Genomic DNA, 15,008 nt, shown 5'->3' with positions numbered 1-15,008 from the left:
ACGCTAAAATAGCTCAAGCTATGACGAAGTATCTAAAGAAGGATGTGAAAGTAAACGTCCATGATACACAATACATGGATGCCTTTTATAAATTAAAAAGGTTACTAACCTCTCCACCGGTGCTGAAGTACCCGGACTTCAAAAAGAAATTTGAAATCGTCACAGATGCGAGTGATTATGCCATAGGGGGTGCACTGATGCAAGCAGGACATCCAATATGCTACGCAAGTAGAACCTTGAATGAGCATGAAAAAAAGTACTCAACCACAGAAAAAGAACTTCTTGCTATAGTATGGGCAGTTAACTATTTTAGGCCCTATGTCTATGGTAGGAATTTTGACTTACTGACCGACCATCAACCACTCAAGTGGCTACAGACAAAATACAAAGGGAAGGATATCAATCCAAGGTTGCAAAGGTGGATACTTAAACTAGGCGAATACGATATCAATATCGGCTACATTAAAGGTAAAGAAAATACCCTAGCCGATTTCCTAAGTAGAATAAATAATGATACAGGTGAAATCTACTTAGCAAAATCAAATGAACAGGTAGAGGATAACATAGACAACATAAGCACTTGTGCAACAATACATTCCCAAGAAGAGGAAATCAATGATCACTTTCCCGTTCTGGATACAGTGGTCAACCGTTTCCATACCCAGATAATTTTAACCGAGCATAAGAATCAAGAGATAGAAATAATCGACAGGAAAAGGAAAATATTTATCAGCCTAGATGATATAAATAGCGGTTTTATGTCTGACATTTTCCGAAGATACCTGAAATCAGGAAAGGTAGGAATTTTTTCCGAACTCCCTGATAGTGAATATAATACCGTACAACAAAAATTGATAGAATTATTTAATGGAAGAATAAAATTCTTCAAATGCTCACATCATGCCAAAGACATGCGGGATGAAGATGAAGCCTTCAGATATATTAAAAACTATCACTTCACAGAAAGTGGCCATTCAGGCATCAATGAAAACTACGAAGGATTAAAAAGGCTCATATACTATAAAAATCTAAAACAGCTTATTCACAAATTCATAAACAATTGCGATATATGCTGCCAAACTAAATACGATAGGAAGCCAATAAAACCGAAATTCCATTTAACAGAAACACCCAAGGATACTAACGAAGTAGTACACCTAGATACTTACACAATTAAAAAACACAACTTCATGACCTTCATTGATAAATTTTCTAAGTTCGCAGTAGCACTCTTTTTAGAAGACAAAAATAGCATCACATTCGTCGAAACTTTACGAATGTACTTCGCTATGAGAGGGAAGCCTAGACTATTTATAACTGATAATGAATTTAATTCCGTAAACGTAAAGGACTTTTTAAGAGAAGAAGGTGTCGAAGTTCATTTTACCAAACCCAATAGTCATACAGGGAACTCGGACATCGAAAGGTTTCACAATACGATAGGAGAAAAATTTAGAATCATAGAACTAGAATCCCGAACTTTATCAACAAGAGAGAAGATGTACAAATGTATTCAGACCTATAACAATAATATCCATTCAACTCTGAAAGCAACACCTTCAGACGTAGCCTCAGGAAAAATTGATAAAAAAATAATCTACGATAGGATAAAAGGGACTAAAGAGAAAATCATTAACAAAATGAATACGAAAAGAGAGAGTTATACTGAAAATAGAAGCAGTGGACACGTGAGAAATTATAGAGCTGTTAGACATAAGCACGAACCCAGATACAGAAAGTTACCACTTCAAAACACCCATACAAGTAACATTAAAAGACCAGGAAAATTTTCAGGTGCTATCGATATCAATGCCTCTAATTTTCGTAATGCTGATAATGGGAGCAACGGCAACAATGATAACTGAAGACATCAAAAACGAAGACGGACTCGCCGAAATAAAACTTGAAAACGTACAAGTGATCACAGATTTTGACATCATCCTTCACATAATCAGACCGCAGGAAATAGAAAATATAATTGACGCACTAGAAAATTTAGCTAGAGACTCTAAATTGACCGAGAAAGAACAAATTCTGACTCAGGAATTCACAACATTACGGAGTAAACTTTACACACTATTACCACATAAACAAAAAAGAGGATTAATTAACATATTAGGTACAACAATGAAATGGTTGTATGGAACTATGGACGACGATGATAGACAGAATATAGAGGAGCATCTCAAAGTTATGGATACGAACAACCATATTGCCATAGATACCTTAAATAAGAATATAAAAATTAACGATAATTTCAACAAAACATTCCAAAGCATCCAAAAAGCTATAGAATCAGATAGAAGACAAATAGCCCTTAAATTTAATTCAATTCAACAAGAAAATCGAGAAATCCATAGGCAACTCCTATATCTAGACATACTGCTAAGGATTAGGACACTCAGTAATAGCATAGAGCACATTCAGAATAATTTAGCATCTGCTAGACTAAACTTAATGTCCAGCAACATTCTAACCCCGGAAGAGATAAATAGATATAATATCGATATATTTAAGTTAGAGAACATTGAATTAGGAGCAGCCACCTCCGCAGGTAGCATTATATTTTCACTTAAAATTCCGACTAATGTAACTACAGCAAAACATGTATTTATAACACCATGTGTAAATAAAAATTTAGAGGAACTACAATTTAAAAGCGAACATATTGTAGAAATCAATAATACTAGATATGTTTAATCAAAAAATTTATATCAAAAGAATCTGCAAGTTTCTAATTCATGTGTAATCAAGAAAAATTGTAAGAAAATTAAAAATAGTAAAGAAGAAATTATGTATAAGAAATTATGGAAATGGAAAAAGGCTTAATAATTATAAAAAATACAAAAGGAATCGAAATAAATAGTACATGTAACGAAAGAACCTTATATTTAATAGGAACTCATCTCATTTCATTCGATAATTGTGAACTTAAAATTAGAAACGAAACTTATAAAAATTTAAATAAATCATTTACACAGAAATATGTAATACGTTACCTTGAATCGAATATTAATCATACACAACTCGAACCTACTTTTGATGAATTAATCATTACCCAAATTGAAAACGCTCAAAAAATTGAAGAACTTACCTACCACAAGAAAAAATATCAAATCAACATTTGGCTAATAATTTCATTCATTGCAGCAATTGCTTTAGCTTTGTTCGTAATTTTTGTCCATTTTACAAACAAACATAAAGCAATTGAATTAAATATAAATACAAAAACCCAGGAGTGTTTTCAATCAAGGGAAGGGGGAGTTACGTCACCTGGCCATTCCACTCCAACAGAAAACCGAATTGAGGTTGACTGGTCAGCGTAACGCTACACCTAACAAAATACTTCAGTGCATTGTACCATCGTATTGCACAATAATAAAGAATTTGTCAATAAAGAAGTAATAATAAGTGCAACGACACTTTTAGATTGCCAATAATTTCAATTAAACAATAAACAAACCAATTTTGCTGACTTAGCTTAAATAGTTAATAAAATAGCTTGTAAGAACTTTTTAGATTCAGAAATGTAGTTTCATTTACTCAATAAAGAGCATCTTAACGCTAATAAAATATTTTTTTAGTTTGCGACACGCTGCAAACCTTGTCTCGCGTGGCTTCCACGTGTGTGGCGGCGGCTGCGCGAACGGTGGTTGCACACCTGGCGGCTGTCTGTGTGGACTTCGCTTGATGCTGGGTGCATGGCTGTGTTGTGGCGTAGGTGAGGGCTGCATGTCTTGTGGCTGCGTCTGCGGCTTCGGCGCGTGCGCAGGCGGCGTCCCATACGCCCATGACCGCCTCTGACCCCAGCATCGGGGTGCAGTTTCGCTTCGCGATTTTTTCCACGATATGTACCTGCAATTTTGGCCCCCATACCTCCTAGTGTACTCAGTACGGCGTTGTGAGTCATCTTCCCAAGGCGGGCTACGGTCTTCACGGCATCGAACATTTTGCTCTTGGTGCCATCGGCCATTAGGATCTCTAAGGCCATGGTTGTTCCCTCCCCGTTCCCTGAGCTGACAATGCGTTCCGCCAGGCTGACATACACAAAACTCCACGAGGCACCACTGTCGATGACGGCTTCCGCCGGCTCTCCACCCAGCAAGATTAGGGCGTAGAGGCGGTCGTGCTCTTGTCTCAAAGCTACTGGTTGTTCGGTGTTGTGCTCGTGGGCTTTATCGCGCCTGTTCCGTGGCGCTTCTCGACAGTGCTGACCTGGGCGCGTTGGTGATTACTGTTGAAATAACTCTCTTGGCTGGGGGCGGGGAGACATCACAGGGTCGTCACCAATGTGTCCAGCTGCTTCGTGTCGTATTCTTCCGTGAGCGTGAGGTGTTAAAATACCGCCGGTTGATGTACAAAAAGTAATCGGGGTGGGTATTGCGGAAGATCCTATCCAAACGTTGTTGTTTTCTGTAACCCGCGTGTCGCATCAGATTTTGAATAGCGATCACGTAGTCCTTAAACCTTTCTCGCGTGCGGTGCCTCCGTTTCCTTATGTCGTCTTCCAGGCACTCAAAATACCGGGCCGGCAGGAAAAAGCGAAGTAAATCATACTTAAATGACGTCCACTTGCTCCAATGTTCACTGTTATTGCGGTAACACTGGGGGGCGGTGCCGCTTAGTAATTCTGGCATCGTCTTTGGTAAAAGGTCTACGTGTAATGTGTAGACGACGGCCAACTCCTCTAATCGTTCTGCAAACGCCAACGGGTCCCGTCCTCAATCGTATTTCACCGACCACTTGCGTACCTGGTCGATGATGGGCGCAAAGGTAACGGCGGGAACCTGGTCGCCGTTGGTTAGTGCGTCAGCGCTTGGGGCGATGGATGCCGTTGGCGGGTGTTACGGTGGTGATTGGTACTCGGTGGAGCATAGCCGAATTGGCCCTGCGTTGGAGGCCTAAGGGGCGCATTAGCGGTCCTCTCGCCTTGATTCGCGGGTAGTAGTGTCTTCGGTTTATTTTCGTCTCCCCAGTGGGATTTTGCGGCCTATTCCGCTATGCGTTTCCGTACCTCTCGAGCGGTGCCTGTCTGTTCGATGCCCAGTTCCTGTGTGATGGACACCAACTGTTCTTTAGTTATGCTGTCTGTAACGAAGCGTTTTTCTCTAAGACCCCGCGCTTCTTTTCTATTCTGGGGTGTACTCCCTGCGCGAGAGGTCCGTTAAAATAAATTTCTATTGTGGGGCCTTTGCAAATAGTACTTTATTTATTAATTCTTATCCTCTAAAATATGGTATTTCTTATCTTCTACAAACACAGTACGGATAACGGTATACAAATTCCTAACGGTGCCGCAGTTGGGCGAGGTCGTTGCGCGGCTGCTTGGCGGCATCGGCGCTACTCTGTTGGCGCGCTATTGCTGTGCGGCGCCGACGCTATTTTTTCGGCGCTCTGCTTATGGACGATGTCGGCGCTACTGCGCCAATGCTCTTCTGCGGTGCGACGTCGGCCCTACTATTTCGGTATTCTGCTACCGTGCGACGTCGTTGCTACTATGCGCTACTAGGCGCTCTGTTGCGTTGAAAAGCCCAGCCTTGCATAGTTGCACATTTACAAGTCATGCGCTATTCACTAATAGCTGTGCGTTCACGACCACAAATCCGTGCTGACTGCCTCGTATGTTGCTAAAGGCCCGTCCACATAGAACTTTGGCGTTGCGTTGGCGTTGGCGTCGCTTTGACAGCAGCGCGAGTGGCATGTGTCCTTGCTACAATGAACGTTTTGACAGCGCCGGCGATGACATTTGTTCAAGCCACGTGGTAGAGTAAATAACCGGGAAATAAGAAAAAGTTTATAATTTAGTTAATAAAACGCAAACAAATACAACAAAGCCGAATTATTTACGGCGGTATAGCTTCATAGGAAGCCGGCCCAATAATTTAAATGTTCAAATAGACATTTGTTTTTTTTTTTGCCAGTGAAAATATGTGTGTATCCTCGAGCGTTATTAAAAAAATAATGCCATCTGTTATCGAAATAATATTAATAGTGCTACTTATGTACGAGGCTCGCGAGTGTTTGAAGAAAATTAATTCTCGGCGGCGGGAGTGGGTAAGACCTCTTTACTTAAGTCGCGACATTGATGGACTATTTGTAACCAGTTTTGACGAAATGTACAAAAATGACCCGGAGCAGTTCAAAACTACGGTGAGGATGACTAAGGAGGTGTTTGATTTGCTCTTTGGGCTCGCCTCATAAAGTATTTCTTTCTGAATTGAAGTAAGTAAATATTTCTAAAGAAAATTTCATAGTAATTTGTGTGCATTACATTCATAGTTTCCTAGCACACGGGGGAACTCAGCATTTGTACGCTACAGCGTATAAAATGGGTCGCTCACAGTCAACAAAATAATTTTGGAAACCTGCGAAGCGCTTTGGAGTGAACTTGGCAGTGTATATTTGTCTGTGCCAAAAAGGCGCGAGTGGAAACGTATATCGCATGACTTCAACACTATGTGGAATTTCGCGAACTCTGTGGGCGCAATCGACGGAAAAGCACATCACTTTAAAATGTCCTTCCAACTCCGGATCTCTATTTTACAATTACAAGGGTACCTACTCCATCGTATTATTAGCATGTTGCGATGCGAATTACACATTTACTTTTATCGATATTGGTGCGTAGGGTTCGCAAAGCGACGGCGGTATGCTTTGGAATTCTGGATTTGGTCAAAGGCTGTTCCATGATCAACTAGAGCTGCCTGAGGATGACTTTTTACCAGACATCAATATTAAGCTCATTATTTCGTTGGAGATGCATTGATACAACTTGCAACCAGCGTTGCCGCTTTGGTAATTTTTTACCAAAACTGGTAATTTTTTTCTTTTTAGAAAAAGTTTGGTAATTTGGCAATTTTTTTCTCAATTTTGTAATTTTTTTAACGTAAGTCTTTTCTTTTAAGTTTTTAATACTAACTTATTACATATAAAAATTTATAACTTTGAACCTTCTGACAATTGCACAAAACAAAAAAATTTGCTTATGTACTTACATATGTATGTATCTACACCTTAAGAGAGCCAAAAATTGAAAGGGCTCTTTAATTTAACAATTTGCCTTGACAACTCAGAACTTTTAGTATGAGTTTCCAATATAGCAGGAAACCACCCATTTTTCCCAATATGGCGGCTCGTTCACAGCCCTTACAGTCCCACAAATCTGGATTTTGGATCATTTTTACCTGCCGGAACCAATGGTGAAAGAAAATAATTTCACGGGACTAATTAAAAGTTTGCGATTAAATACGAATGTGACCCACTTATAAAATAGTAAAAGTAAATTTCATCTACCGTTCAACGATACATTTGCTGATTTCAGGTTTTGGTTTTAAGTTATGTAAAATAAATTATGTAAAAGACTGTATGTTACAGCCCATTTCCACCAAACGCTTAACTACAGTTAAGAGTTTAGATATTTTTAACAAAGGGTGATCTGCAATGTTTATTTATTTGTTTTCGTTATTTTCCTTTCATTTGCTTGTACCTAATATGAGCAACTACCTCCTTCGAGTTGTAATCTGCTTTTCTCCAATAGGCATAAACTGCAGTAGAAATGAACTATTAAACACCTTTTAAATGTTTGTAAATCTCTGAGCGATTTTTTTGTTTTATGTTTTAGGGCCGATTGTTCAATGTCTGATTAGTACAAATCGGAGGTAGAAGCTCCGGTTAAATACATTGAACAACCGGTCATTAAAAATATTTGTGAATTGGTATAGTCGGAACACATTGAAAAGGATAACCACAGCTGTAAATGGTTCATCTTCGTTATCTAAACGCTCAGACGATGGTGATATGAATTTTTTGAACGCGGCAGCGACATCATGCATTTTTATGAGTTTGTCATAAAAGAATGGGAAGAACTCATTTTTCGGTCGAAAAATATAAATAGATCTAAGCTGGCCACAATCCCAGACGTGGTGTATTATCTACATACGTCGAAAAATAATTTCCAATTTGTTTAGAATATTATGCTGATAAAAATTTGGTAATTTTTTTCTGAGTTTGGTAAAAAATTAAAAATCTTTGTGGCAACACTGCTTGCAACTCAACCATTATTTGCATCTATACTATGTGCATTTGTATGTACATACAAATAAGCCTTTTTTAATTTCAGGATTGCATCTGCCACCCGATCGTGAAAATTTTAATAAGCGCCTTTCAAGAGCTCCGCGTGTTATTGAAAACGCCTTCGGAATTAGGACAGCACGATGGAGGATTTTGCTATCCCCATTGCAAATGCAACCATCAAGCGCGGAGAGCATCGTGAAAGCAACAGTGCTGCTACATAATTTTTTAAAGCTAAACGATGGCAGTTAATTCCCAACTGAATATGTTACTCGATATGAAGGAGACAATGGCCCGTAGTCATAATCAAAATAAAGTCGACTTTAAAGTTAGTTGCAGCTTTTTGACATAATTTTCAATGGGATATCTGTCAAAAAAGCTGCAACTAACTTTAAAGTCGATTTATTTTGACTATGACTACGGGCCAATGTATTAAATGGATTATGGCGCCAAGAAATCTCAACACCTGTACGAGGAACTAACTGGTCGATTAATGTCAAACCACGCTACAAGAAGTGCTTTCATGTTGAGAGATCAATTGAAAGATTATGTAGCCGCGCATAGGGACACGAATTTCGATACGATACGATACTATATCGATACTTTTGGCATTCGATACCGATATTTTCTACTCGATAGTTTTAAAACGATATTTTTTGGAATCGAGTACCAGAACTCTGGTATCGTATCGAATGTCATAAACACACATTACAACACTGAGGGAAAAAAATTTTAGAATTAAAAAAATAACGTGTTAAATTGAAAAAAATACGCATATGAAAGACCACCAACCCAACTCGTTTTAAATTTGAGTATATACGTTATAAAATATGTGGTTGTGAAGTGCACAGATGTAATTAAGAAAAAATAATAATTTTATGTTCCGTCTGATGGGAATTGAACCCGGACCCTCTTGGCCGCAACTAATTGTATCAAGCGTCTTTGCACTCTCAGCTACAACGGGGAAGTTCGCCGAATTGGGCGATGCCGTCGTTCACCGTTCGCCCTGCTATTTCGCCAACTTTAACAGAATTAGAGCGGTAGCGAAAACAGCTGATACCATTTCGTCGCACTTATAAGTGAGGTGACCATATTTTGAAAAACGAAACCATATTTAGAAATGATGAAATGATAACAAATATAAATATAAGGCAAGGGGGAATTATTATAAATTATTTTATTTTAAGCCGTTCACTGTATTTTTCAACCATCAAAAATAATTCGTGTTACATGCTGTTTTCTTCTAAATCTTTGAAAGTAAAAAAACATACGGCCACCTTTGGCATGTACTGCCGCCATCGCCCAGCAGAGCGATAGAAATAAATCTATCGCCACGAAACGCCACCGAGCGAACTTCGCATTTCGCTTTGGCTGTGTTCAATTTCATATGCCGGCGGGTGTTCAAATTTGGACAGCGGTAATTTCGCTGTGGTGAGTTCGCCGTTCGCCGGCATTGTGTTTCCACGGTAAAGGTGTTTTCAAATGTTGAGTTTGGATCAACATCACAGCGCGCGATTTGTGCATTATGTCATACCATGTATGTGTGTATGTGTTGTCACCGCTGTGCATGCTTTGTATACATATAACTTCTTAATTACATATGAAAAAGCATCCGAGACGTGCAAAACGCCATCCGTGCAGTGAAAAATGCTTCATTTTAGTACGGGAGTATTTGAATTGAATATTACCCATATATGTACGTAGTGTATGTATAATGGAAAAATCCATTTGGTTAAGACTTTTCACTTGATTTAAATACGAAAATTTTTAAACGGTAATTAATGTTTAAGTCAATATCTACGTGTTGTAATAATAATACAGTCCGGCGCTTACACAATATGTTAGTGTTGGGCCGAACTTCTCCTCCGATTTGTCGCGTGGGCCTGAATGTTGTGGCACAAATGGGGTCCCTATAGTTTTATGTCAACTCTAAACGGCGATTGTATTTTATGGGAAGCTGTTTTTCATTTCCAAGGGTTGCGCACTTCTAACCACTACACCCCAGGGGCCTATATGCGGAACCTATATTCAGATACATTTTTTGGATTTGGATATCGATATTTGGAATATCGAGTCCTTTTATTCCGATATTAATGGGTACCCGATATTTTTAAAGCGATACTTTAAATGAGTACCATATCGATACTTTCGGTTCGATATCGTGTCCCTAGCCGCGCATCCTATTAATTAAATACACACCTATTCAATTAAGTCACTCACATAACATGCAGTTGCAAAGAATAGAAGTATTAGTCATTGCGGTATGTAAAAATATGTAAATATTGAGCTGTATATTGCTTCCTTTTACAATTATTTTGCGCACTTTTTCTACGACGATAAAACTCAATGATTAATTATACCCTTATATAGAATATCATGAGCTTCCTTGACAATCAAAATATGCTATCCTTAGAAACTGCGGATAGGTTGGCGCGTATGTCACATGAAACTGGCGGTTTGTACATAAGTCTTCTGTGGACTCATTATAATACTGAATCTATTTTTTTATTTTGCTCTTTTCACGAATGTTTTTCAGATGGCAAGGCATTGGTGCATCAACTTCAAGTTAATTATATTCACCAGCTTATACAGGCACGCTTAGTCGAAAATCCAAAGGCACTAAGCGAGGTATATAACTGTTTCCATCACTTTTGTCAGTCTCTGCAGCTTAAAGTACTTTACACACAAACGCTACGTCTCAGCTATGAACGTTTGGATGAGAATATTAACATTGAAGAATATGTACCAGGTGTGAAAACAATTACGCAAACCGCACTTGCTTCAACGCCGATAAAAGCTAATTACAGAAAATTATAATATAATTATGAAACCTATAATTCGCTGAGTTCGAAAAATGGAAAATATATATAAAGAAACGTGAGGGTATTCATATTTTTGATGCTGGCTGTTTGTATATATAGTGGCGAAATTCCAAATGACGCTTTTGGCAACTTACTTATTTTTTGTTAATAATTTTCATATATTTCTGCGTTATACGGAAGAAAATGAGCATCACCCTCCACAAGAAAAATTCTCAAAAATCAACGGTAATTTTTTGCGATTTGAAACTTGCACTTTATTATACTAAAATTGAATGGGCTACAAAACTTCTAAATTTTCTAAAGATTCCGATTAAAAAGTTTGAAATTTTGTTGTCAACTTTGAAAATTATTAACAATACATAAATAAAGATAAGTTGCCAACAGCATCATTTTGATTTTGCTGCTATTATTTTGAACGCCACGTATATGTATTTCTTACATTAAGCATTTCCATTTTCCTTTGCCGGGCTTTCTTTTGAGACATGTCGATGAAATGCTGTTTATCGTGGTCGCTCACAAAGTTAAGAGACAGTGGTCCTGGCAGTGTATATGGCGCAGGTACTGGCGGCTCATCACCAGTCCCCAGTCGCCCCACGATAGCGGGTTGCGTTCCACATCCATCGGCTGGCCATCATTACCGCTAAATCCACAACCAAGTCCGCACATGTTGCATAGCTCTGGCTTAAACTTAACTACTAATACTTCTGTTGTATTAAACTGCATTGTACGTATCTTGTTTGAAATGTTTAACACACACTCGGCGACAAAATTTTACGTACAGAGAATTTTTCGGAATGAATGCAAAGTTTTTTATGCTTATGCTAATATTGTATAAAAATATACTCATGCTACAACAAAAACCAGAAATGTTAAACTTTTAAACTTTGTGCACAACTCAGGATAATTCAATAAAATTCCATACAAACTTGATACTTTTTTATTATGTTTTCTAGAAAGATTTTGAGTATGCAGCTTTGTTGCCCATTAAAGCTTTATTAAAGCTTTATTCATTCATATTCCTTGTTTAAATAAAACAATATTTTTTATGCAATGGGATATGCTTGTATATATGTATGTATGCAAGTACATACATTTTATTTTATTTACGTGCATATGCATATATGTATGTATTATATACATCCAGTCTTTGATTATAGGTACATATCGATGGCTGAGTGGAAGATTGACTTATCTTGGCAGTTAGTTCGAAAACGCCCCACCTCAGAATACATACCCTTGTGGTCAGCGGATTAAGTTAAGTGACATTTTTTCCAGTTTTTCTTTTGTCTATTTGTTTATAATATTGTTTGTCTAATGTTTATATTTTTTTTATAAAAGCCTAGCACATAGCATAACCACCACCATCATATAAATCCATATTTGAAACTTCGTAAAAGTCATAATGTCTCTTAGCTTAATCAGCTGACCACAAGTGTGTGTATGTACATATATCTAATTTTATAAAAATTATGCAGTCTTTTATTTACTACAGGGTAATTCACAAGAATACCCTGATTATTAAAGAACAATTATGGAATTTAATAAACATAAATTAATGAAAAGTAAAAGTAATTCAAGAAACATATTTTTTAATAAGATTTGTCAGTTATGTTTAGAGAATGGAGCTTTATAGCCCATTAAATGCTAGTATAAATACACACATCTGAAAAATCTGATTAAAAATATGAAAAAACACTTATTTAATTTTATAAAATACCAAATCCGAAAGCTTTAATAATTGCCGCAATTATAGTTGAAAACATAGTTGAGTATCTCAACTTTGATTGAATCTTGGGCCTGCTCCGGATGTTTCAATACATAGCTGTACAGAACTTTATAAATCTCAAAATTGCGGCTATTATTAAAGCTTTCGGATTTGGAGCCAACAAATTCATTGACCGCCGCGCATAGTGATCCGAACCTCTCGTTCGCCTCGTCTTCTACACGACGCCGTTTATTTTTTTTGCGCTGTTGGACTACTCCGTGTCGTTTGCCGCAACAGAAGGAAGAGGAGAGCTTACTTCATACTCCTCATAATAAGAGGTTTCGGTCACGTTGCACGGGCTGATGCCGTTTATTTCCTCCTCCTGTGAAGTAAAATCCAGATTGGAAAATGTTCTGAAAATAAATAGACAAACATAGATTAAAACTTAAGTATATATACACATAAGAACATATCGAGTGCTGAGTGGAAGATCGACCTATCTCGGCAGCCAGTTCGAAAACGCCCTATTTATCTCAAAAAACTTTTCAAGAACGCCCTATCTCAGCTGCCGATTCAAAAACGGCCTATGTCAGCACTTTTTCAATACATTTTGAAGTAAGATAGGGCGTTTTTGAACCGAATTCTGAGATAGGGTGTTTTTCAATAAAACTCTGAAATAGGGCGTTCTTGAAAAGTTTTTTGAGATAGGGCGTTTTCGAACTGTCTGTCGAGATAGGTCGATCTTCCACTCAGCAGTCGATATAGGAATTTTCAATTAAAATAGAGTTCATTTTCTAACAAAACCCATATAAACCCAAGTTTAAAACTTTGTAGAAAACCATGATCCATAAATAAATAAATAAAATATTTATATAAATAAATAATAATTATAATAACAACATTTAAATATATGTATCATGGTAGAAAACGACAAAAAATGCAACGAATTTTCACGCAAATTTTAAACTTCTTTCTCAGAATTGTTAGAATTTGTTTGAGTACACAGTTTGATAGGCCTTTAAATTATAGTGCGATAATAATAAGAATGAGTGGCAAACAAATATCACTTTGAAATTGGGATGCTATTGGTATGACCGATATGGTATATACATTTTATTTTTTTGTTAACTTACTTTCGAGGAGCAACGAAGTCTCGCATAAAATCCATGGCTTCCAAATATTGCCATGTGGCTCCATCTTCGGCACCAGATCCCGACTTCTTCTTCTGTAAGCCTGTCTCCCGGACGAAACGGTCTCTGAGAGACTTCCACCTAGTTTGGCAGTTAGTCACTATTGGAAGAATTAAATAAGGTACTTTTTTTACATATTTATATACATATACATATATACAATTACATACCAGGTACTCCCACAGCACATGCAACTGCATCCCAAGCCTTTTCTTTTAATAATTTATTGCGGAAGAGGTGGGAGCTTTTATCGTAAAGGTGCCCTGACCGCCTCTATTAACTTCTCCTCTATATTTTCTGTAAATATATAAATATATTGTAAATATTAAACTTAAATACCAACGTGGGTAAAAGTGCACTTAAGCGGAACCTGCCCAAAATTCATCAAAAAAAAAAAGTCAAGAGGGGGATCAAACGACGCCAATAATGTTCCAGGTACTTCACGATTTGCAGGAATTTATATGCAGCTGTTCCCGGACGACACCTGCGTCCAACTCCTTTTTTGGGCGGCGGACTTCGGCCGCGCTTAGGGACTATAACCCTTACTAAGTAGAATTCTCTTTTCTGTGCCTCTTTCTGCCGGAGATATTCATATTCGGCCTTTGCGTGAAATTCATTAAAAGAAGGTACGCAAAGTGGAAGTTTTTTATTTCCGCTTTCGAATTATTGTTATTAGTTGCGTTCCAGATTTGCAGGAAAAGCTGTTTTCTCCATTAATAAACCTTATGAAAGGTGGTCACCTGGAACAGCTTCCTGTAAAAATCTGCAAATCGTGAAGCATTTGGAACGCAACTATTGGCGTCGATGATGATCATCTTTTAGATGAGTTTTGGGCAGGTGCCGCCCAAGTGCACTACTACTCCAATGTGGACTGCATTTTAGAATTTTCAGTTACCTTATTTTAAATTTAATCCGCAATGTTTTTTTTGGGGTATATCTTTAATTCTAATTGATTTCAGCCAAATTCTTACAAAAGCTGGAAAAATGTTGTTCCCCCACGCTCAATGAAAATTGTGTATCAGCTGTTTGTCAACGCGCGCAAAATGTTGAGAGTTGGCCATCTTTCTGCGTTGTGTTGGCGTTGCCCAATTTTGGTTATGTGGAGACTTTCATATAAATGCATGTATTCATAGTCAGCTGTCGAAGCGACGCCAACGCCAACGTTGTATGTAAACGGGCCTTAAGTCACTTTTGTTTTAGCTGGTGCCAGCGTTGGCACTT

General features: G+C 37.7%; 1 protein-coding gene across 2 annotated transcripts; it reads left to right on the top strand.

Moving 5' to 3' along the window:
- Nucleotides 1-10,241: 10,241 nt before the first annotated feature.
- On the top strand, nucleotides 10,242-11,165 carry LOC108365481 (mediator of RNA polymerase II transcription subunit 14-like). 2 transcript variants are annotated; one of them, XM_017619516.1, is made up of 3 exons: nucleotides 10,242-10,331; nucleotides 10,441-10,525; nucleotides 10,607-11,165. In XM_017619516.1, the coding sequence occupies exons 1-3, from the start codon at nucleotides 10,296-10,298 to the stop codon at nucleotides 10,885-10,887; spliced, it is 402 nt and encodes a 133-aa protein (XP_017475005.1). In that variant the 5' UTR covers nucleotides 10,242-10,295; the 3' UTR covers nucleotides 10,888-11,165. The 2 variants fall into 2 exon arrangements, with proteins under 2 accessions (XP_017475005.1, XP_017475006.1); XM_017619517.1 differs by having other exon boundaries at nucleotides 10,291-10,345.
- The last annotated feature ends 3,843 nt before the right edge of the window (nucleotides 11,166-15,008 follow it).

Source organism: Rhagoletis zephyria, unplaced genomic scaffold (genome assembly GCF_001687245.7).
Source record: "Rhagoletis zephyria isolate East Lansing unplaced genomic scaffold, Rhagoletis_zephyria_1.1 Rzeph_scaffold_01887, whole genome shotgun sequence".
Lineage (NCBI taxonomy): Eukaryota > Metazoa > Arthropoda > Insecta > Diptera > Tephritidae > Rhagoletis > Rhagoletis zephyria.
This window is presented reverse-complemented; position numbering and strand designations above follow the sequence as displayed.